The sequence below is a fragment of the Sebastes umbrosus genome, chromosome 12, assembly GCF_015220745.1.
Source record: "Sebastes umbrosus isolate fSebUmb1 chromosome 12, fSebUmb1.pri, whole genome shotgun sequence".
In the NCBI taxonomy this organism is placed as follows: Eukaryota; Metazoa; Chordata; class Actinopteri; order Perciformes; family Sebastidae; genus Sebastes; species Sebastes umbrosus.
The window spans coordinates 21,864,464-21,887,440 of NC_051280.1; the positions used below are offsets into that span (position 1 = coordinate 21,864,464).

Sequence of the window (22,977 nt, forward strand, 5' to 3'; positions counted from 1 at the left end):
TAGCTTTGCCCTTTTCCATTGGGTTTTGGATTACTGCAGAAAATAAGCTCTGTGGCAAACACACGTTGATGGTACTTACACATTTTGTTCAGCAAGATAATCTTAACAAATAATACCACTTTTCTGATTTTTGAAGTGTGAATGCAATCGCCAGAAGTAAAAAGCTAACGTTAAGCTATAAACAAACTACACCAAGGTCGCATGAGCGTGAGTATATACAATGAGGCTATAAAGGCGGACAAGTCGATGTGATGACGTTTAGTAGTCTCATTTAGCCACTTGTTATCAACCACCAATTTTTAAGACACATAAAGGCTTCAAAATTAACGAGCTGGGATATTTACTGACATATTTTGTATCATAGAACAAAACATTAAAATCGCTTAAGCTTGTGTTAATCACAGAGCTTATTTTAGGCAGCTAACCCATTCAAAAAACCCACCGACTTCCAGACGAGGGAACAGGAAATGCTAAAATACTAACTCATTTCTGGGTTTTAGGACTCATTCCTGCAGCACTATATAATATCCAATCTGTAGAATTATCATTTTAACTTCATAAACACACACATTATCTGTTGTCTGCCATCTGTTTTCTTTTCCATTCACAGGTAGGGTTGACTGGTACTCAGGTGTGGTGGGCCACAGATGTGGGCATTGCCTTTGAGCGGGTGGAGGAGGGATTTGAGACAGCTCTGAAAGACTACAACAGGAAACAGGTGGTGCTGTAAATCCACATATTGTTAGGATGGTGGGTGAATGTTGGTTGTTCTGTTCAGTGATGAATTCTGTTTTTTTCTTTCTAGATCACACAGCTGAACTCACTGATCCACATGCTGCTCGGAGATTTAACTCCTGGGGACCGACAGAAAATCATGACCGTCTGCACCATTGATGTCCACGCTCGAGACGTGGTCGCCAACCTCATAACTCAGAAGGTGACGCTCGTGTGAGATTTGTTGAATGAGGCACCATGCAAGCAAGAAGACCTTCATGTTGGTGTTACTGTGTGTGTGTGTCTCTCAGGTGACAACAGGCCAGGCCTTTGCATGGCTGTCCCAGTTACGCCACCGCTGGGACGACGAAACCAGACACTGTTACATCAACATCTGTGACGCCCAGTTCCAGTTCAGCTATGAATACCTGGGGAACACTAACAGACTGGTCATCACTCCGCTCACTGACAGGTACACATACAGTAAATGTAGCATTGTATGCTACACCAATACACATGCACACGGATTGTACACGTTATTGAGAGACAGAAGTCTAGCACGCTCCCTTTCCTCTATAAGCACTTAACACCCAAGTGCTCCAGTCAAGCTGTGTAGTGGTTGAAAGTAGATACCTTCCAGGTGTAAAGTGTAAAGAAGGAAACAAGTGTTTTTGTCTGAACAAATAAGGGCATAAACACCAGCATTGAAGTCTCATATCTGATTTTAACATTTTAACAAATACACCAGTCCATTTAATCCATATTGTTATTATTACTTTGGTTTCTGATGTTTTTATATGATTTCATATCTCCATTAGGTGTTACATAACCCTGACCCAGTCCCTCCATCTGACAATGAGCGGCGCCCCCTCAGGCCCAGCTGGCACCGGTAAGACGGAGACTACCAAAGACCTGGGACGCTCCCTGGGTATCATGGTATATGTGTTCAACTGCTCAGAACAGATGGACTACAAGGTAACACGAACAGGACAGATGTTCAACGTAGTGTTCAAATTTACTCCATTCATTCATATTGTTGTTTGTATTCATTCCACCCTTCAGCTGACTCCCTCTCACACGTCTTCAGTCCATAGGTAACATCTATAAGGGTCTGGCTCAGACGGGGGTGTGGGGATGCTTTGATGAGTTCAACAGGATCTCAGTGGAAGTGCTGTCTGTGGTAGCCGTGCAGGTCAAGACTATACAGGACGCGGTACGCAACAAGAAGCAAAGGTAGATGTGGGAATAATGATGTGCTTTATAAACAATCCATATTAACTTGTCAGCTAATCCAGTCAGTAATGTGTAATTGGTGCTGTGTGTATGTAGGTTTCATTTCCTGGGAGAGGAGATCGAGCTGAAGCCGACCGTGGGGATCTTCATCACTCTGAACCCGGGTTATGCCGGCAGGGCCGAGCTCCCAGAGAACCTCAAGGCTCTATTCAGGTCAGATATAGAAACTGACATAGAAAAGAGGAGATTTTAAGTGCAAGAATTAACAAATGTCAAAGATGAATAATTCATTTGCTAACTGTTCAGGCCCTGCGCCATGGTGATCCCAGACTTTGAGCTCATCTGTGAGATCATGTTGGTGGCAGAAGGCTTCATAGACGCTCGTCTGCTGGCGCGCAAGTTCATTAGTCTCTACACTCTTTGCAAGGAGCTGCTGTCCAAACAGGTACATAATAATCTACTTAATATACAGAACATACTGTAACTATTCCTGGCGCTCTTTCAGGTTGAACACTATTTAGAAAGCTTATATGAATGTTAAATGAATTAAAAGCACTCTTGCTAACAGTCATGGGAAATACGGTACATATTTAGCAACACACCAACACCGGTTCCAAAACACTGAACTGACTCTTGGGTCTCTATTTTAATGGTGCAAGAGGGCTGCATTGAAATATGGTTTGCTCATTCATCAGATGCTGGCCTACAAAAAGTAAATAATCCACACCCCTCTTATTCCACTTTACTTTTTTGCACATGGTGAACATATATGAACAAAAATAACTGTAGTTCCTAAATGCACTCTCATCTTTCTTGCACTAAATATGTTTTGTCTTTGCACCGATCATTATGACTGATTAAAATACCGTTGGGCTGCTTTAAATATCCTCTACAGTATAGTCTTTTCTTTCATCACTGTCACTGTCAGGATCATTATGATTGGGGTTTGAGGGCTATCAAATCCGTCCTGGTTGTGGCTGGATCTCTGAAGAGAGAGGAGCGGAGCAGACCTGAGGAACAGGTACGCATCAATCTGTTGTCATTCACACTGAAGCATCTCACATGTATAGTGGGGTATGGGGAAGAACAATTGTGTGCCTTCTGAGTACATTTACAGTACGACATCCAAACTTGTGTTTTCCTGCCCAGGTGCTGATGCGGGCGCTGAGGGACTTCAACCTGCCTAAGATAGTGACCAGTGACGTGCCCATATTCCTCGGGCTCATCAGTGACCTGTTTCCTCAGCTGGACGTGCCCAGGAAGAGAGACCCGAAGCTGGAGAACGCTGTTCGCCAGTCAGTCAGTGAACTGCGCCTGCAGCCTGAGGAGAACTTCATACTAAAGGTGCCTCATAAGAAAAGGCACTGTTTTAGGATTGCAGGCCAATGAGCATTTATAAATATATCATTTTAATTAATAAAACACACTTTATCACTGTGTTTACAGTTATTTATTTTTATTATAGTATATATTATAATTCTCAATTGCAAGTTTTGACTCAAGAGGAGTACTTGATTCCTTTGGGAACATGAATGAAGACATACATATACTAGGTCTGTCATTTATGACAAAGAAATTAAATTTATAATAATTAGTATTTATATTATCAGTAATCCATTGTGAGTCAATGTTTGTGTGTGTACAGGTGACCCAGCTGGAGGAGCTGTTGGCTGTCAGACACTCTGTGTTCGTCGTAGGCGGACCAGGAGCTGGAAAGAGCCAGGTTAACTTCTCTATAACTACTGTATCCATTAAACCACATACAAAATTTGCCCATTTATTTTCAAAACAACATTAGGAGTTGGCTTATAACCATTGTCCTCATACCCAGATACATGAGTATTTGGGTTGCAAGTATACTGTTAAATTTGGGGATTTTTCTAGATCTTTGATTTATTAAAACATTGGAGGAGCATCAAACAAATTTCAAAACAGTTTTAGGATGAGAATGAAAAGTCTCCCACAGCTAAAGATACATTTCACTGTTCTCCTATCTACAGTATGGACTATCTAGAGTAATAATGAGGGATTTGCTTTTGTGAAAAGACAGGGTGCACAGAGTGTCATATATTTCTAATATGTATTCATCAGATCTTAAAGACTCTCCATAGAACGTACGCCAACATGAAGATGAAGCCCGTGTGGAACGATATGAACCCTAAAGCTGTGACTACAGACGAGCTGTTTGGATACCTGCACCCCGCGACCAGAGAGTGGAAAGATGGTGAGGGGCCTGGGGATTTCACCAGGAATTTAATAAGCTGTAAATGATGATCAAGGGAACCAGTGTTTACTTCAGATTGTGGGTCGCTGTCAAGCAGTTGAGTTATTTTGGTGCCAAGACTATAATTTATTCCCGAGCCTCAGTCTTCACAGAATTAATTAGAATTTGTTAAAATAGATTTTCTGCTTAAGAGTTGGCTCATGTTTGAATAGTTTTAGACTTTAATTCCTAACATTAAATGATAGTATATGACATTTGATGATGTGATGATGACGTGGTGCTGGTATTGATATGCCTCTGTATATTTGACTCTTCCCTTTAGGTCTGTTCTCCTCTACCATGAGAGAGCTGACCTCAGTGGGCCACGATGGACCCAAATGGATTGTTCTGGATGGGGATATTGACCCTATGTGGATTGAGTCACTCAACACAGTTATGGATGACAATAAGGTCAGAGTGCATTTTGGTTCTCTGGTATTGTTTCTATTTCATATCATTAATTTCCATCAACCAAAAAGACCCAAAGCCCAAACACATATTTGCAGCTGCTGTGAACAAATCCTCTCCTCTGTCCAGGTTCTGACTCTTGCCAGTAATGAGAGGATCAGTTTGTCCTCCTCCATGCGTCTACTCTTTGAGATCTCTCATCTGAAGGCTGCTACTCCGGCTACCGTGTCCCGGGCAGGAATACTCTACGTCAACCCACAGGACCTCGGCTGGAGCTCGTAAGACACACACACACACACACACAAGCATAAACACAAAAATCATGGACGGTTGGTTAGCGGTGCCGTCTTTATTGTATTTTCAGGTACGTGACAAGTTGGATAGACACCCGACAGGCCCAATCAGAGCGAGCCAACCTCACCATTCTGTTTGATAAGTACGTGCCGTACTGCCTGGAACAAGTCCGCTGCAACCTGAAAACCATCACTCCCATACCGGAAACCAGCATGGTGAAGGTGAGAGCACACAACATGCTCATTGTGTGTCTCACCTACCTTTACATCCTGTCTTCTCAGTGTTATACTATGGAGGACAGAACCTGCCAAAATCAAAAATAAATAAATGAATAAATTACGCGATTAATAAATTCTTTATTTATTTACCTATTATATACTCTTCTATTTAATTTCCCCTTTCATTTATTTATTTTTATTAACTTAGATTTATTTGTATAATGAGGCAGAAATACATAAAGAAATGTAAAAAGAAATGTAAAAAGAAAATAATACAGAAATAAATAAGTTTGGAGAAATAAATAGGGGGGAAATTGCAAAGGGAAAATAATGCATAGATAAATAAATATTAATAGTGAATAATATATATAAATTTAAAAATAGTTTTTGATAAATAATAATAATAAATAAATGCAAAAATAAATAAACAAATTTAAGTTCAGAAATAAATAGAAAGAAAAATTAAAGAGAACAGTAGATAAATAGGTGAATAAATACAAATGTAAACAAATAAAGAAGCAACTTAAAACATGCATATCAATTTATATCACATTTTATCAATGAATTAATGCCCACATTTATTTTTAATATTATTAAATCATTCAATGGCATATATTCAGCCAGATGTTGAATTTCTATGTTGTGTTTTTGCATTTTGTCGAAGAGAACAATGCGTCCCTATGTATTGTCCAATTAGATATTACATTCATGTGTTTATGGCCGATCAGACACTGTGTTCCTTGTTGGACTGCCTGCTGACGGAGGACAACACTCCTGCTGACTCTCCCCGAGAACTTTACGAGATCTATTTCGTCTTCGCCTGCGTCTGGGCCTTTGGAGGGGCTCTCTTCCAGGATCATGTGTGTGGTGACTTAATGTTTGCTTGAAGAGCTTTTTATTGCAGTATTTTACTTTGTAGATAATTCAGATTATTATCTCACATTGCTGATATTGCGTTTTCCAGCTGAATGACCACCGTGCTGAATTCAGCCGCTGGTGGTCTAAAGAGATGAGAGCGGTGAAGTTTCCTTCCCAGGGCACCGTCTTCGACTATTTCATCGACTCTGAGACTAAAAAGTTCACTCCCTGGAGCGAGAAGATGCTGCCGTTTGAGCTGGAGCCCGACGTACCATTACAGGTAATGAACAGAGGTACTGTACATCATGTTTACACTCATTACTGACCACATTGTGAACAAGCCCTTTCAGTCAGGTCATGCGTTGTGTGTGTGTGTGTGTGTGTGTGTGTGTGTGTTTCAGACTGTGTTGGTGCACACTCCAGAAACTATTTGTCTGACGTACTTCATGGACCTGCTGCTCCAGAGAGGAAAACCCATCATGTTAGTGGGCAACGCCGGAGTGGGCAAAACCATCCTGGTGTCTGATAAAGTGGCTAAGCTGAAGGAGGACTACATGGTGGCTAAAGTCCCCTTCAACTACTACACCACATCTGCCATGCTGCAGCGTAAGAATCATAGCAATGAGGAGGGTTTATGCTTACTAAAAGTAAATACATTAATGACACAGTATGGTTTTTGCAACGTATAACAGTGCTAGTTTACAGATATACTGGACAACTGCAAACATCATGTATAATAGATGGAATACAATGGATTTGGGATTGTGATAATCTAACATTTTTCACAATTACAGAACTTCCCTTTATTACTGGTAAGTATTTTTCTCGGTAAATAAGAGACATGTTTTGTAGAGAAGTGTTGTTAACTGTCACATGTATAGAATAATATATAGGGTTGTTTTGACTTTATCTCTTGACAGTGATGTATCTCAATTATTTCTGAAAAAGGACAGTGTTCTTGTTTAAGTGGGATACCTTACCCCTCTTTTTCAGATGCCCTTGCTCTGCTTAAAATCTCTTTTATACATTTCATATTATTACTGAACACAGAGAAAATCCTGGCTACAAATAAGATTTTGACCCTGCTTTGTATCACAGTGTGTTTACATCTCATACTGTACTGCATTTGCCCTTTAATATTGCTCGGATTACATAGCATTCAATACAATACAAGCTTTTACTCCGACTCGCTGAACTTTGAAATTGATTTTATTCCTGTAATTTTAATTCTTTTTTTTCGTGGCTGCATTTTCAGATCCATATCTCATAACTCCTTCACTGCAATGCCAACAGTTTATTCTCGTCATTTCTCATCGATTGTCTTCTGCATTATACGGACCTCAGGTGTTCTGGAGAAACCCCTGGAGAAGAAAGCTGGTCGTAAATTCGCTCCTCCCACTGCCAAGAGACTCATCTACTTCATAGACGACCTCAACATGCCAGAGGTGGACGTTTACGGGACCGTCCAGCCGCACACACTCATACGCCAGCACCTCGACTACAACCACTGGTGAGACGGACACACACAGTTAAACAGCCACATCTGTATGCAAACACATGTACCGTACAGTAAATACAAGTTCTACTGAATTTAATTTAAAATCTTTGTAGGTATGACAGACAACGACTGGCGCTGAAGGAAATCCATAACTGCCAGTATATCACCTGTATGAACCCAACATCTGGAAGCTTCTCTATCAACCCCAGACTACAGGTAGAGACAACATGTGGCACATACTCACCATTGCTTTTCCTACAACAATTACTTAACTTAATTAGCTTTCCAAGCATTTTTACAAGGTCATCTATCAAGGTGCAAATGAACACAGAATGGATTTAATCAGCCGTGAAAGCAAGAAGCAATTAAGTTACAAAGAAATTATAAACAAGCTTAAAAAAAAACGAAGTGAAATTGAAATTAGAATGTCCTAGAAAGCTAATAACTAATGATAACATGAAATGATTTAATTAGGAAGTAGTTTGACGGATACTTTTTGTCTTTTGAGTCATACTACAGAGTCTTAATGTTGTTTTCCCATGTCTCTTTACTCCTCTCAGAGGCATTTCTCAGTCTTTGCGGTACATTTCCCCGGCGCCGATGCATTAGCTACCATCTTCTCCAGCATCCTGTCGGCTCACTTCCTTCAGGGAGGATTCAGCTACGGGGTCTCCCGCTCAGTAGGAACTCTCATGCAGGTACACCTTCACTAACGGTGCTGCATTTATCTACATTAAAACCTGATTCCTTTGTTCCAGTCCATGCAAATATCGGTTTCGATCAATTTATCACTCTGTGCATAATAACGCCCATCTGCTCTGTCTGTTCCGAAATCTATCCAACCATTTCTACAACCATCCATCTTTTGGTTCTGCTCATCCAGGCTGCAATCTGTCTGCACCAAAAGATCAGTCAGAACTTCCTCCCAACGGCGATACGCTTCCACTACATCTTCAACCTGCGAGACCTCTCGAACATTTTCCAGGTAACACACACACACACAGTCGTTCAGATAAAAAACCTAAAGTGTGTGTGTAACTGAATCACACGATTATTGATCCTGTGTATGTTGGCGTGTAGGGCATCCTGTTCTCCCCACCGGAGAGCGTTCGTTACCCCATGGACCTGGTTCACCTGTGGCTGCACGAGAGCTCCAGGGTCTACTCCGACAAACTGATGGAAGAAAAAGACGTGGAGCTCTTCAACAAAATCCTGCTGGACACTGGCAAGAGATATTTTGAGGTAAGAAACAAAGAGCGGGATCGGGAATCACCAAACGTTTTGCGATATGCTGAATATTGTCATAAGACATATTGCGATTTATTGCAAATTATTACCTTTTCTCAACTGCAAATTATGCAGTTTATCAACATCTGTTTTATCTAATAAGAAACCATTTTCCTTCTGTTCATCTCTGAGTTTTCATTCACATATCTTGAGGTCAGAGGTCAAGGGACCCCTGTGAAAATGGTCATGCCAGTTTTTCCTCGCCAAAATTTAGCGTAACTTTGGAGCATTATTTGGTGTTCTTCCTGACAAGCTAACATGACAGAGTACCAATCGATTCCTTAGGTTTTATAGTTTTCATATGATACCAATATCTATAGTCTCTATAATAAAAGATTGATACTTGACGTCCATGTATCAATACAATATTGCCACGCAAAATATCGCAATTCTATGCTTGTATGCATCGATTTTTTCGGCCACCTCTAAGGTGCATACCGTAACATCTTTACTTTAAAAAAGTTTAGAAATGACTGAAATCAACACAGCATCCCCTTATGGCAGATCCAAGAATGTACAAAACACAGATGATGTTTCTAGGCAGTGTGTCATACTGTATAGCTGAAATAATTGGTCTGTTTCTAGCCGTTGAAGGCAGTTTAATGCAGCATGACCAGTATTTTCTTGCCTTTTTCATATCTCTGTTTCTGCCAATTTCCTCCAGGGAATAGACGAGTCCATCTTTATCCACCAGCCTCTGGTGTACTGTCACTTTGCCCAGGGAGTGGGAGAGCCTCGCTATCACCAGGTTCCACACATTCACTCAAACACACATTCACTCACACACACACACACAAGCTAGTTTGGACCCCATGTTGCTCCTTTAAAGCATCCATTTATTCTCTATTAACTGTGGTAATAAAATAGGTGAGTTTAATTGTTTTTGACTTGAATCAATTTAGTATGCGGATTATCTGTAGCTCACATATTCAAAACGCTTATGGTACAAATTCTGCTGTCATGTCTAATCTGTCAGAAAACAAATGAGGATGAATGCACCGTCATTAGCAAACTAATTGCCTTTCTTTTCTGTATGGGGTTTGAATTGAAAGTTAATCGACTCAAGTCTTGATAAGAACTTCATTTAATTACAGAAGTTACCACATAGTTACTTGGACACTGCTGCTCGTAGTCTAGAGAGCCAGGTTTGTTTATTTGCCCGTCTTGTCAGGCTTCAGACTGGGAGAAGCTCCAGAAGACGCTGGCTGATGCTTTGGAGCATTATAATGAGCTGCACGCCGTCATGGACCTGGTGCTGTTTGAAGAAGCGATCCAGCATGTGTAAAACACACACACACACGTACCGTCTGCTAACATGCACAAGGGAGGATTTACACAGATTAGCATGTATGTAAACTGCAGAGCAAACACACTCTATTAATTCTGGTGTTTGTGCTCAGGTGTCGCATCAGTCGCATCTTGGAGGCGCCCTACGGTAACGCCCTGCTGGTGGGGGTCGGCGGCAGCGGGAAGCAGAGTTTGTGTCGGCTGGCTGCCTTCCTGAGCTCGCTGGAGGTGTTCCAGATCACTCTGCGTAAAGGCTACGGCATCAATGACCTCAAGGTCAACATGCATTTCCACACGTGTGCACAACAGATACAATGTTTGATGTAACTTAATGTCAGATGAACCTGTAGTGTGCCATTCTTACGTATCCTTTCTGCACCCCCCTCATCTCCAGAGTGATATAGCAGCATTGTATATAAAGGTCGGGGTGAAGAACATCGGGACAGTGTTCCTTCACACAGACGCCCAGATTCCAGATGAACGCTTCCTGGTGCTCATCAACGACATGCTGGCCTCAGGTTCGGCTACACTGACCTACAGAAGGATGAGCGCCCTTTTCTTTTTATGAGCAAAGAATTCCCCTTTTAGTGTGTAAAAAAAGCTAGAATGACTTTCATCTAGAGAATATCAAAGACTTTTATAAACTCAACAAAAGTATACAGAGTGAAAACATCATCAGCCAAATCTGATTTCTCAGCAGTGTTGAGAACAGAGAAGACACATTGTGCACAGTAGGGCTGTGTGTTGGAAAGAATCTGCTGATGCAATACATATGATACAGGGGTTACCATTCAATATATTACAATACTGTAAGCAAGGTGATATATTGCAATTTTTTTAAATCTAATTTTAGGAAACTGTCATAGTATAAAGTACAGTATATGCATTAAATCTGATTTTTAAAAAGATATTTGTTTTATGTAATCAGAACAGTGGGCTCTGCATTTGCACTACTTTTTGTGTAATCTAAACAAACAAAATGAAAAACATTTGCCTATATAAAAATGGCAACAGACAGTGTTGCATATATATACTGTATATACAGTCTGTATATATTTTTTTAACTATTAATTAAAAATCAATACAGTGTTTTGGAGAATTGATAAGGTATCACAAAACATAAAAAGGCGATAGATCTGAGCCCAGGTGGCATCAATAACCTAAAAGAAAGAAACGAAACTGTGGCAATCAGCACAAAGCTACTCCACTGAACAATTCTGTGTTCACATATAGGAATAGATAGATTTTGAGCTTGCATTGTTATTGTTATTATTTAGGAGATATTCCAGACCTGTTTAGTGATGAAGAAGTGGACATGATTGTGACGTCGATCCGGATGGAGCTGAGAGGATTAGGACTCATAGACAGCAGAGACAACTGCTGGAGCTTCTTCATTGAGAGAATACGAAGACAGCTCAAGGTCTGAAACATCATTATTATTATTATTATTATTATGTGTGATATGATACCTGCTTTATTTGAACCCATTTTCTTTCATCATTGATTGTTAAAAAATATGTCTCTTTGTCCTCCAGGTCGTCTTGTGTTTCTCCCCGGTCGGGTTCACGTTGCGGACACGTGCACGCAAGTTTCCGGCTCTGGTGAATTGTACGGCAATAGACTGGTTCCACCCATGGCCTCAGCTCGCCCTGCAGTCTGTCAGCTCCACTTTCATAGAGAAGATACCTGGACTGGAGGTGACAGCTCACTCACATAGCATTCATATTCATCTCCTTTTAAATATGAACTACTTCCCCTGCTCTTGTGCAATGTGGAAATGTAGTTAATATGCCAGTTATATCCATAAATATGAACAAACTAAACAATAAATGTACAGCACAAGTGAAATATTATGAGATTCCTCAATGTTGTGGTTACTCTAACCGATGCCTGCCTATATAATAATTCCCTAACAAATCCCTGTGTGTGTTTATATGCAGCCAGATGTGCGTGCATCCATCAGTGAGTTCATCTCCTACGCCCACACTAGTGTCAATGAGGTGAGTTGTTGCAAAGCACCACGGGTGGTGATGACCACACTTTACACCTTCTCTAGCATCATCCCTCGGTTTCTCGTTCAACCGCACTGTTCAGGTGAGCGTCAAGTACCAGCAGACCGAGAAACACTTTAACTACACCACCCCGAAGAGTTTCCTGGAGTTTATGAAGCTGTACGGCAACCTGCTGGGGAAGAAACGCACGGAGCTGACCCAGAAGATGGAGCGCTTAGAGAACGGCCTGCAGAAACTGCAGACGACCGCCTCACAGGTCAGACGATATATATCTGCTTTGTCTGTCTGCATGCTATATTCTCCCAATCTGTCTCGCCTTTTTCATGTTTTTTTATATCTCTTCCTGTCTGTGTTGCTCAGGTAGAAGATCTGAAAGCGAAGCTAGCGGTGCAGGAGGTGGAGCTGTGGCAGAGGAACACAGACATAGAGGCTCTCATAGCTAAAATAGGACAACAGACAGACAGGTTGAACCAAGAGAGAGCTGTGGCGGATGCAGAGGAGCAAAGGGTAAGAGTGTGTGTGTTCATTTCATGCCACCTCTTCAGTTTACAGTACATATTATAGGCTAAAGGACAGAAACTTTGCACGTCTTTGTGTCTTTGTGTTGTTTCTTCAGGTGGCAGCGATCCAAGCTAAAGTGACCAAACAGCAGCAGGAGACAGAGGACGACCTGGCCAAGGCTGAACCGGCCCTGCAGGCAGCCAATACAGCTCTCAATACACTAAACAGGGTACATTTACTCGTGTACACATAAATACACAGACCTGAAACCTGTCACTGCAGTTGTTTTATTTCATTTCATTCAATTTATTTTATGTGAACCCATCGCTAGCGGTGCAAATATATAAACAAATAAACAGTGTTGCAAGGTTGGCTCCATCCTAGCCCCCCAAATAAACAATGGAAGTGTGTGTCTGTGTGTGTCTGTGTGTGTGTGTGCGTGTGTGTGTGCTCATCCAGTTGAACCTGACAGAGCTGAGGACGTTCCCCAACCCTCCAGCTATTGTCACCAGCGTCTCGGCAGCTGTTCTGGTGCTTCTGTCTCCCCAAGGCCGAATCCCCAAAGATCGCAGCTGGAAGGCTTCCAAGGTGGTCATGAGCAAGGTGATATTTTACCACGACGTCTCGTAGTGCTTCTCAGATTAATGGCTTGCTACCACAAAGCCAAGAAGTCCATCACAAATAAATTCCCTAAACTGCTGAAATAACATCACATTTAAAATGACTTATTGACGTTTTATTCCTCGTCCTTTATTGTGTATCTATTTTCATATTTCTTGTAACGGTGTATGGACATCTATTTTATCTCTTTTACTAAAAGTCTGTGTTATGCTGAATGTTTTATAACCTCTATATTTTATGGTCTGCGTGCTGCTGCTGCTGCTGCTGCTGCTATCTTGGCCTCTCGTAAAAGAGATTTCTAATCTTAGCTCATCTTTCAACTTTATATAAAACTGAAGAAGAGAGAGCAAACACTGTGTGTAGCTTTTACTTCTCAATTCCTGCTCATGATTTAGAATCCAAAAAAGCCTGCAAAAGTATTATACATGCAGATCGTGATCATTTAATGTAACTCCCACACCTCTACACATGCAGGTGGACGACTTCCTGCAGGCTCTGGTGAACTTCGACAAAGAGCACATCCCAGAGGCCACGGTGAGGAGCGTGAGAGACGACCACCTCAGTGACCCGGAGTTCAACCCCGAGTTTGTGAAACAGAAGTCCTCAGCTGCTGCGGGGCTCTGTGCCTGGGTGATCAACATCATACGCTTCCACGAGGTACGTGCACGCACACCAGCTGTCGCACATATCTAGTGTCATCCGAGCTGAGCCGGTGTGTGATGTTTTGCAGTGTACAGCACTGTGTTCTTGTTGTTTGATGATTTTATCTCTTTGTTTCGCCCTAATGTTGCTGCCCTGGGTAGATTTTTGTAAGTACAACTCTGCTTTGTTGTGATATCAAATAAACAGTGTGTGCATGATATTTCATGTGATCATATAGATGTTTTTTTTATTTATGGTTATGGTTTTGTCTGCATCCCTGAAAGAATTACATGGTATTTACACTTCTAAACCCATCAAAATAATGAGTCCAACTGCTGTGTTTGTTTTATCCGCAGGTACTGTGTGAGGTGGAGATGAAGAGGATGTGTCTGTCTCAGGCCAACGCTGATCTGGCTGAGGCTGCTGAGAAACTGGAGGCCATCAGGAAGAAACTGGCTGTAAGTCTGTTTAGATCATCGCTCTTTTCCTTTTCTTTATTTATTTGTCTTCTTTCTTTGCATTTGAAATTATATTTAGATTGCAAATTGTCGTATTTCCTATTGAACAAGAATTGTTTGTTTGCTTCTTGCAAAAATGGCCACATTTTTACTGATGTGACTGTCACCAAGGGGCTCTGTATAATTTTACTCCTGGTGACTTTTATAGGTCATTTGATAATCCACCGCCACTCCAAATCCACTTCTCCTGCAGCCTTTCATTCTGTACTCTGGGACAAGTTTTATTATCTTGTTGGCCTAGCGGTAACAGTAGACCTTCCTAAGCGCATTCTAGAGCGAGGTTGATGTGGTTTTATACTACTATTATTGTTTTATTACGTTAATTGTCATGTCATTTACAGCTTGCACATAGCGTTAAAGAGATATTTTATTCAGGAACATCTACGGCCACAAGTCATCATATATTTTCTCTCTCTCAGGAGCTGGACAGTAGCCTGGAGACTCTGACAACAGCATTTGAGAAAGCCACATCAGAGAAACTTCGCTTTCAGGAAGAGGTCAACCGCACCAACAAGACAATAGAATTGGCCAACCGGCTGGTCAAAGGGCTGGAGGTGAGCACAGCAGCGACCAACGGGAGACCAGTTTGATTAATGTTTCTTAAAGTTGATTTGAGACATTTTGCATTAGTGCAGTTAGTGTTTTGGGGGGGCTTCTTGTATAATAGCAAAGTGTCTTGATGTATGTATACTATGTTTCAGAGTGAGAATGTGCGCTGGGCTCACTCGGTGGCTCAGTACCACGAACAGGAGGAAACTCTCAGCGGGGACGTCCTCCTAACCGCAGCCTTCATCTCCTACGCCGGCTCCTTCTCCAAGAAGTACAGGAGAGAGCTGCAGGACAACCTCTGGATGCCCTTCCTGCGCAGCCAGAAGGTCACAATCCTACGACGAAGAAATGTTTTCCTGAATTATGAGTCTATCATTATGTCTCCTGCCTGACCTTACAACAGAAGGTTATGTTTAGATGTCCGTGTTAACATCTCTTTTTATTTTGCTCCGTCAGATACTCGTCCCAATGACAGACGGCTTAGATCCAGTGTTGATGTTGACTGATGATGCGATGGTGGCCCAGTGGAACAACGAAGGCTTACCAGGAGACAAAATGTCAACTCAGAATGCAACCATCCTCACTAACTGTGAGTAAATATACATAAACTATAATACTCATCACGATAAACTGTGCTAGTTTGCTCAATAATATGGGCAAATGTGGATGTGTGGTGGATCGTGTGTGTGTGTGTGTGTTGCTTCAGGTGAGCGCTGGCCTCTCCTCATTGACCCTCAGCTGCAAGGCATCAAGTGGCTCAAGAGTCGCTATGGCAGCGGCCTCAAGGTTGTCAGTCTGGGGCAGAGAGGGTGAGTGATTTCTATATCCACTTTTATCATCCTCGGGTAGAGATAAAGGCTTTCAATACAGCTATGTATCTGATGCTCTCACTCTCAGCAGCACTATTATTTCCTCTGTCTGGGAGAATTGACATTTATGAATGTGAAATGTGGTTCCAGTTATGTAGATGTGATTGAACAGGCTGTGGTGGCGGGGGATACTGTCCTCATAGAGAACCTCGAGGAGACCATTGACCCTGTTATCGACCCTCTGCTGGGACGACACACCATCAAGAAGGGAAGGTAGGACACACCCACACACACACACACACACGCGAGCATGTGCGCCGTACACACAAAAAACTTCACACTTCCTATCTCTGTGCTGCTCTCTCTCTCTCACAGCTGTATAAAGGTCGGGGACAAGGAGTGTTTCTTCAACCCAGGTTTCAGACTCATCCTCCACACCAAGCTGGCCAACCCTCACTACAAGCCAGAGATTCAAGCCCAGACCACCCTCATCGACTTCACGGTGACCAGGGACGGTCTAGAGGACCAGCTCCTGGCCCAGGTGGTGAACCAGGAAAGACCCGACCTCGAGCACCTCAAGGTGGGTTCAATTAGTTATTAGGACCCTCTTTCCATAAAACATAATGCTCATGCGCTTGTTAACACCATTGTTAACATGTTTTTCCCATTATAATATATCATATTATAATCAGTGGTGGAATGTAACTAAGTACATTTACTCCAGTACTGTACTTAAGTACAATTTTACTTGTACTTTACTTGAGTATTTCCATTTTCTGCTACTTAATATTTCTACTCCACTACATCTCAGAGGGAAATATTCTACTTTTTACTACACTGCATTTATTTGCTAACTTTAGCTACTAGTACTTTTTACATAAAAAAAGATATGATATGCTTTTATGGTATGATGCAGTACTGTACTATTTATCTAATCTGATCTAACCAGTAGTATATCAAGTATCTAAATTGACGAAGACCTGTAAAATTAAATGTATGTGTTAGTGATAAAAACAGAATAATATAATATTCTATAATAATAAATAATATAATAATATAATAAAAACACTTTCAAAGGAGCCGTTCTGCATGTTGAGTACTTTTACTTTTGATACTTTCAGTACATTTTGCTGATAATACTGTGAACTTTTATTTAAGTAGCATTCTGAATTCAGGACTTATACTTGTAATGCAGTATTTTTTAGACTGTGGTATTTGTACTTTAAAAGACCTGAGTACTTCTTCCACCACTGATTATAATAGTAGAGGTGGTAAAAAAAGTATTTTCATATTAGATGACCTAAAGGCTTTTATCAGTTACCAGTTTCTGTTCAGTTTAGTTATATAACAGTTTAGCATTATAATATTCCTTTATATCCAACAGAGCTGATAATGTTTTAAATAAGAGGAAATACTGCTAAAGCACTACCACAAATGATCTGAGCTGTTTGTGTGACCTCGCTGCAGAGTGAACTGACCAAACAGCAGAACATGTTCAAGATAGAGCTGAAGCTCCTGGAGGACGAGCTGCTGACCAGGCTGTCGGCCGCAGAGAGTAACTTCCTGGGTGACAACGTGCTGGTGGAGAAGCTCGAGACCACCAAGCACACTGCTGCTGAGATTGAGATGAAGGTAACGGGTGCTTAGTTGTTTTAGCCTTAATTGAATATCACAATTGAGTTCACAAGTTTAAGATCCACCTTTATTTGTTCCATCTCTTCTTCTGTCTTCTCCCTCCATCCCTCATTCTCAGGTCCTGGAGGCTAAAGTCAATGAGGTGAAGATAAACGAAGCCAGGGAGCACTATCGTCCCGTCGCCGTCAGAGCTTCTCTGCTCTACTTTATCATGAACGATCTCAACAAGATCAACCCCATGTACCAGTTCAGCCTCAAGGTAACCACGAGGGAAACTGACGAACTGAATTAGAAAGAAGCAGAGACTCAAATTGACTCTGTGTTCTAACTTGTGTGAATTTATGCAATAAACTTTCTCCGTCTTGTCCTTAGGCCTTTAATGTGGTTTTCCACAAGGCGGTGGAGATGGCGGAGGCCTACGAGGATGTGAAGAGCCGAGTAAACACGCTCATAGACTGTGTTACCTACTCCACCTTCAACTACATCAGCAGAGGACTATTTGAGGGAGACAAGCTCACCTTTACTGCACAGCTGGCCTTCCAGGTGCGTGTGAGTCAGCGTCGGCGGTCGGAGAGACAGTGTTTCATCCCTGACTGTGTTTTTTTTTCTTTTAGTTGCTCCTGATGAGTAAGGAGATAGACATGCGAGAGCTGGACTTCCTGCTACGTTTTAACATCGACCACCACTACGTCAGCCCCCTCGACTTTCTCTCCAACTCGGCGTGGAGCGCCATCAAGGTGCACGGACACACACACACACACACGTCCACACAGGACTTTTTGCTGGCTCACATCCATACATGTCAAACACAGCCTGCTGACCCTTGTCTTTACCCAGGTGATGAGTTTCACCGATGAGTTTCGTGCTCTGGACCGGGACATCGAAGGCTCTCCTAAGCGCTGGAAGAAGATCGTGGAGTCCGAGTGTCCGGAGAAAGAGAAGTTTCCTCAGGAGTGGAAAGGGAAAAGCTCCCTGCAGAAGCTCATCATGATGAGAGCCCTGAGACCGGACCGCATGACGTATGCTCTCAGGTGAGGAGGGTTGCTTGTGTTTGTTCCTCTAAGATTATCCACTTTCCATCACTATTTTGTAAATCCAAACTATTTCTGCTCTTCCTATCGGCATACTGTAGGAACTTTGTGGAGGAGAAACTCGGGGTGAAGTATACAGAAGGCCGAAAGACTGAATTAGCAAAGTCCTTCAGTGAAAGTGGTCCAGCCTCACCGGTGTTCTTCATCCTGTCCCCTGGAGTGGACCCACTGAAAGATGTGGAATCACTGGGTACTGTAAACACAAATACACACTCATACACTCCTACTGCTTTTGCATAGACATTAAATACTCATTCTTTACTCATGCAAAGTGATGTTTCTGTGTTAAAAAATGGGCTTTTAGAAAATACAACATTTACTATATATTGCAAATAGCATTGTGACAATAGAACAACCATGTTGCAGATGAATGCAGAGGGGGAAACCTTAGAGGGTAAAGGATGTATTTCAGTGGGGGTATAGTAATCACATGAAGGTTTTTCTCAAGGGGGAGGTTTTAATCTACATCAACACAAAGAAAGACTTCCGATTCATTCGTGTGTGTGTGTTCTCAGGAAGGAAGCTGGGTTTCACTATCGACCTTGGGAAGCTTCACAACGTGTCCTTGGGCCAGGGCCAGGAAGCTGTGGCGGAGGTTGCCATGGAGAAGGCTGCCAAGGAGGGTCACTGGGTCATATTGCAGGTCTGAGTTTATTCTGAAGATTTCGATAGATACAACTTTATTTTATGATTAGAAATATGTGACTGAATGATGATATCTGTCATTTAGCAGAAAAACATAATTGGGAATAATATGAATGTAGTTTTTAATTCTACTCTTTTAACTCTAAATACTATATTTGCCATGCTTCGAAGTTCACACCGTCTCACTCTGTGCTGTACTAGCTTTTGATGTTGTGTTTTCTTTCACCTCCCTGTAGAACATCCACCTGGTTGCTCGCTGGCTGGGTTCACTGGAGAAGCTCCTGGAGCGCTGCTGTGAAGGCAGCCATCCGGACTACAGAGTGTTTATGAGCGCTGAGCCGGCACCAACACCCCAGGAACACATTATCCCGCAGGTACAGGTTCAGTGTGCATGCAAGTATGGTCATCTCAATGCATCAAGCATTATACATGCTTCACTTTGTTAAGTAGTGGTATTAAAGGTCCCATATCATGCTCATTTTCAGGTTCGTGCTTCTATTATGTGTTTCTACTAGAACATGTTTACATGCTGTAATGTTCAAAAAAACTTTATTTTCCTCGTACTGTCTGCCTGAATACACTTGTATTTACCATCCGTCTGAAACGCTCGATTTTAGCTAATTTCAACGGAATTGCAACAGAATTGCGTTGCTAGGCAACAGCTTGGGTCCATGTTTACTTCTTGTCAGCTGATGTTATTAACATCCACCGCAACAGGAAATAAACGTAGACATATTTAGAATGTTTATGTTTAAAACCGTGTAATGGTCTATGTATTGTATATTTGTGACATCACAAATGGACAGAAATCCAAACGGCTTGTTTCAAACGCGCAATTTCTGAATACAGGCTGTGTATATTTCTCCATATAGTGAGCGTTTTGATAGTTTAACAGTATTTATAAAGCACTTAAACCTGCTTTATAATATAAAAGACATGAAAATCTCACTTTTTACAATATGGGACCTTTAAATACAGATATGTTTTCCTCAGGGCATTCTGGAAAACGCTATCAAGATCACCAACGAACCTCCTACGGGCATGCACGCCAATCTGCACGCTGCTCTGGATAACTTTGACCAGGTGAGTGTCTACCGGCTGCTTTGTGCTAGTAGTGCTTATTGATTTATTTATGTATCGGTCTCTTTCTAGGACATCCTGGACCAGTGCAGCCGTGAGCAGGAGTTTAAGACCATCCTCTTCTCTCTGTGTTACTTCCACGCCTGTGTGGCGGAGAGGAGGAAGTTTGGACCCCAGGGTTGGAACAGGAAGTATCCCTTCAACACCGGAGACCTGACGATATCGGTCAACGTCCTCTACAACTACCTGGAGGCTAATGCACAGGTTTGTGCGTGTGAGCAGCGTGCCACAGCATTTATAAAGATAATGATTGTATTAGCAGTGATTTTCATAATGATTATGATGATGAAGGTGCCGTGGGAGGACCTGAGGTATCTGTTTGGGGAGATCATGTACGGAGGACACATCACCGACGACTGGGACAGACGGCTCTGCAGAACATACCTGGAAGAATACATGCAGCCCAACCAGGTTTGTTCATGAGAGAGAAAGACGAAGTGAATGTGCGACTGATTGAGGTTGAGTGTCGGCACACTCATCTGTGTTCTAGCACAAGAGGACCAAATGTGAACTGGCTTTGGCACAGACTGTAAATGGCTGCCAGATTTAGCTGGAGCTTGGAGTGCAAATTTGGACCACATTCGGGGCTGAGAATCAGCTCCAGTTAGCAGCAATTAGGATAGCTTTGGGCCAGAGACTGCACATGCACGCTAAAGAGTGTCTGGCAAGCAGACGTGCCAGATTTGGGCCACTGTTGGACCAAGACATTTTGGCTACATAGGTTGGGATAATTTAATGCTTTTTACGGTGTTAGAGATCTGAAGCTGAAAAATCTTCTTCCTGTTGTTTTATTTCTCAGTTCGACCGGAAGCTTTCTTTGGCTCCTGGGTTTGTTGTCCCCTCCAACCTGGACTACCAGGTAACAAGAGATGGATACCGTCTGATGAAACATCTCCTCGAAATAGTTTAACTTTCATCGTCAGCTCTCCCTTATGTTGAATATTTAACTGCCCTGAACAGAAGTGTAACTGCATCCTGCTGTGTCTTTCTGTGTATGTAAAGCAAATAAATTCAGAAAAATAGAAAGTTCAGTCATCTGTTCATAGTTGAATAAAGATTAAAAGATCAATTGTCCATAAGGCCAGTCCTTACACTAAATATATCAGTGGCTTGCAGTGTAGTTTGTTATGAAGAAATGACAATAATAGATGGCATTCATCATTTCTCTGTCTACATCTCTAGGGCTACCATGATTTCATAGACGAGATGCTGCCCCACGAGAGCCCAGTGCATTATGGGTTGCACCCCAACGCAGAAATCGAGTTCTTGACAGTGACGTCCGATAACCTTTTCCACACTCTGCTGGAGCTGCAGTCTCCTGACGCTGTGATGGGGGAGGGAGTCTCGCAGACGCTGGAGGAGAAGGTAGCTACACCTACTGTACATGTCTGACCTGTCCTAAACCTAGCAAACACACAAAGATACTGACACACAAATGTAGCGATGCAAGCTCCTCTACCAGTTTTGTTTCTCACAATGGCAGCAGTTTTCGAGAAACAGGGCGGAGAGAACCACATCTCTAAAATCTAGGAACCACCCTCCCTCCTCAGGTGAAAACCATTTTAGACGAGGTGCTGGAGAAGCTACCAGAGGAGTACAACATGTCTGACATCACCTCTAAGACAGCCGAACGGTCCCCGTACATCCTGGTCTGCTTCCAGGAGTGCGAGCGCATGAACACACTCGTCTCCGAGATGCGGCGCTCACTCAAGGAGCTGGACCTGGGACTCAAGGTACTTTGAGGCTTTATACCTTTGTGTGTTGGTCTGGTGCACAAATCCATCCTGCAGATTTCCTTCGTCTAAGTAGTGTGGCCAACAGCTGTGTGTTACAGTAACCGCACTGGTGTCTCACCTTCAACGTGTGTATTATTAGTGATGTGACGGTTAAATGTGTCTGTCAAAGGGTGAGCTGGCCATCTCCTCTGAGATGGAGAAGCTGCAGACAGCCTTGTTCTTTGACAACGTCCCTGATACCTGGACCAAGCTGGCCTACCCCTCCACCTACAGCCTGGCTATATGGTGTGTCTGTGTGTCTCTGTCAGTGTGTTTGAATGTGGGGGTTGTGTTTTACTTTTAAAAATGTGGGGGATACATTTAAAAAATCTCAAAAAATCATGTAATTAGCTGTTTGAGATACTGTACTGTTATACATTACGTATAGATGAATCTACAGTATCTACATTAGCTGTAAGAAACACATGCTAGACATTATCCTAACATCTTTTTCTGTGTGTGTGTGTGTGTGTGTGTGTGTGTGTGTCAGGTATAATGATGTGTTGCAGCGTTGTAAAGAGCTGGACAGCTGGACTCAGGACCTGTCTCTTCCTAGTGTCGTCTGGTTGTCTGGACTTTTCAACCCACAGTCCTTCCTCACAGGTAACACACAGATAAGAGTACTATCAAGGCTTGACTAGATTATTTTCACGTCTCTCCTCATCTTTTTTCTCCCCTCGTCATTTTTTTTCTATTTATCTTGTTCTGTCTTTCCAGCGGTGATGCAGTCTCTGGCACGAAAGAACGAGTGGCCGCTGGATAAAGTGAACCTGACGGTGGATGTGACCAAGAAGTTTAAGGAAGAGTTCAACCAACCTGCCAGGGAGGGTGCATACGTATATGGACTTTACATGGAAGGTTAGACTCTTTAATTTCCTCTCTTATTGTATGGCAACATGGAGGGCCCTTTTTCTGTGACTGATCCTTGAGCAACACACTTATCCTACTCCTTTTTGTGATTTTTAAATGCCCTAGTTTT

The 22,977-nt window shown here is 42.2% G+C and overlaps 1 protein-coding gene across 1 annotated transcript in view; it reads left to right on the forward strand.

Moving 5' to 3' along the window:
- The window catches only part of dnah9l (dynein, axonemal, heavy polypeptide 9 like), a 36,136-nt gene that overhangs the window by 12,541 nt on the left and 618 nt on the right, over positions 1–22,977 (forward strand). The window contains exons 31-89 of the mRNA XM_037787543.1: positions 611–718; positions 806–937; positions 1,026–1,186; positions 1,533–1,689; positions 1,802–1,947; positions 2,044–2,160; positions 2,254–2,392; positions 2,876–2,968; positions 3,097–3,291; positions 3,593–3,670; positions 4,039–4,171; positions 4,494–4,621; positions 4,748–4,896; positions 4,983–5,133; positions 5,859–5,990; positions 6,095–6,268; positions 6,390–6,594; positions 7,333–7,498; positions 7,600–7,702; positions 8,047–8,184; positions 8,370–8,471; positions 8,567–8,728; positions 9,438–9,521; positions 9,945–10,054; positions 10,174–10,336; positions 10,455–10,578; positions 11,338–11,480; positions 11,596–11,757; positions 12,001–12,060; positions 12,155–12,328; positions 12,433–12,579; positions 12,689–12,802; positions 13,033–13,176; positions 13,669–13,851; positions 13,998–14,003; positions 14,193–14,294; positions 14,774–14,908; positions 15,056–15,229; positions 15,360–15,492; positions 15,610–15,712; positions 15,863–15,985; positions 16,088–16,292; positions 17,180–17,344; positions 17,466–17,606; positions 17,720–17,890; positions 17,962–18,084; positions 18,185–18,378; positions 18,480–18,628; positions 18,954–19,081; positions 19,320–19,457; positions 20,077–20,166; positions 20,236–20,427; positions 20,515–20,634; positions 21,023–21,082; positions 21,406–21,588; positions 21,774–21,956; positions 22,129–22,244; positions 22,489–22,601; positions 22,716–22,856. Coding sequence (XP_037643471.1) covers positions 611–718; positions 806–937; positions 1,026–1,186; positions 1,533–1,689; positions 1,802–1,947; positions 2,044–2,160; positions 2,254–2,392; positions 2,876–2,968; positions 3,097–3,291; positions 3,593–3,670; positions 4,039–4,171; positions 4,494–4,621; positions 4,748–4,896; positions 4,983–5,133; positions 5,859–5,990; positions 6,095–6,268; positions 6,390–6,594; positions 7,333–7,498; positions 7,600–7,702; positions 8,047–8,184; positions 8,370–8,471; positions 8,567–8,728; positions 9,438–9,521; positions 9,945–10,054; positions 10,174–10,336; positions 10,455–10,578; positions 11,338–11,480; positions 11,596–11,757; positions 12,001–12,060; positions 12,155–12,328; positions 12,433–12,579; positions 12,689–12,802; positions 13,033–13,176; positions 13,669–13,851; positions 13,998–14,003; positions 14,193–14,294; positions 14,774–14,908; positions 15,056–15,229; positions 15,360–15,492; positions 15,610–15,712; positions 15,863–15,985; positions 16,088–16,292; positions 17,180–17,344; positions 17,466–17,606; positions 17,720–17,890; positions 17,962–18,084; positions 18,185–18,378; positions 18,480–18,628; positions 18,954–19,081; positions 19,320–19,457; positions 20,077–20,166; positions 20,236–20,427; positions 20,515–20,634; positions 21,023–21,082; positions 21,406–21,588; positions 21,774–21,956; positions 22,129–22,244; positions 22,489–22,601; positions 22,716–22,856 — 8,065 coding nt within the window. The remainder of the gene's footprint in view (positions 1–610; positions 719–805; positions 938–1,025; positions 1,187–1,532; positions 1,690–1,801; positions 1,948–2,043; positions 2,161–2,253; positions 2,393–2,875; positions 2,969–3,096; positions 3,292–3,592; positions 3,671–4,038; positions 4,172–4,493; positions 4,622–4,747; positions 4,897–4,982; positions 5,134–5,858; positions 5,991–6,094; positions 6,269–6,389; positions 6,595–7,332; positions 7,499–7,599; positions 7,703–8,046; positions 8,185–8,369; positions 8,472–8,566; positions 8,729–9,437; positions 9,522–9,944; positions 10,055–10,173; positions 10,337–10,454; positions 10,579–11,337; positions 11,481–11,595; positions 11,758–12,000; positions 12,061–12,154; positions 12,329–12,432; positions 12,580–12,688; positions 12,803–13,032; positions 13,177–13,668; positions 13,852–13,997; positions 14,004–14,192; positions 14,295–14,773; positions 14,909–15,055; positions 15,230–15,359; positions 15,493–15,609; positions 15,713–15,862; positions 15,986–16,087; positions 16,293–17,179; positions 17,345–17,465; positions 17,607–17,719; positions 17,891–17,961; positions 18,085–18,184; positions 18,379–18,479; positions 18,629–18,953; positions 19,082–19,319; positions 19,458–20,076; positions 20,167–20,235; positions 20,428–20,514; positions 20,635–21,022; positions 21,083–21,405; positions 21,589–21,773; positions 21,957–22,128; positions 22,245–22,488; positions 22,602–22,715; positions 22,857–22,977) is intronic.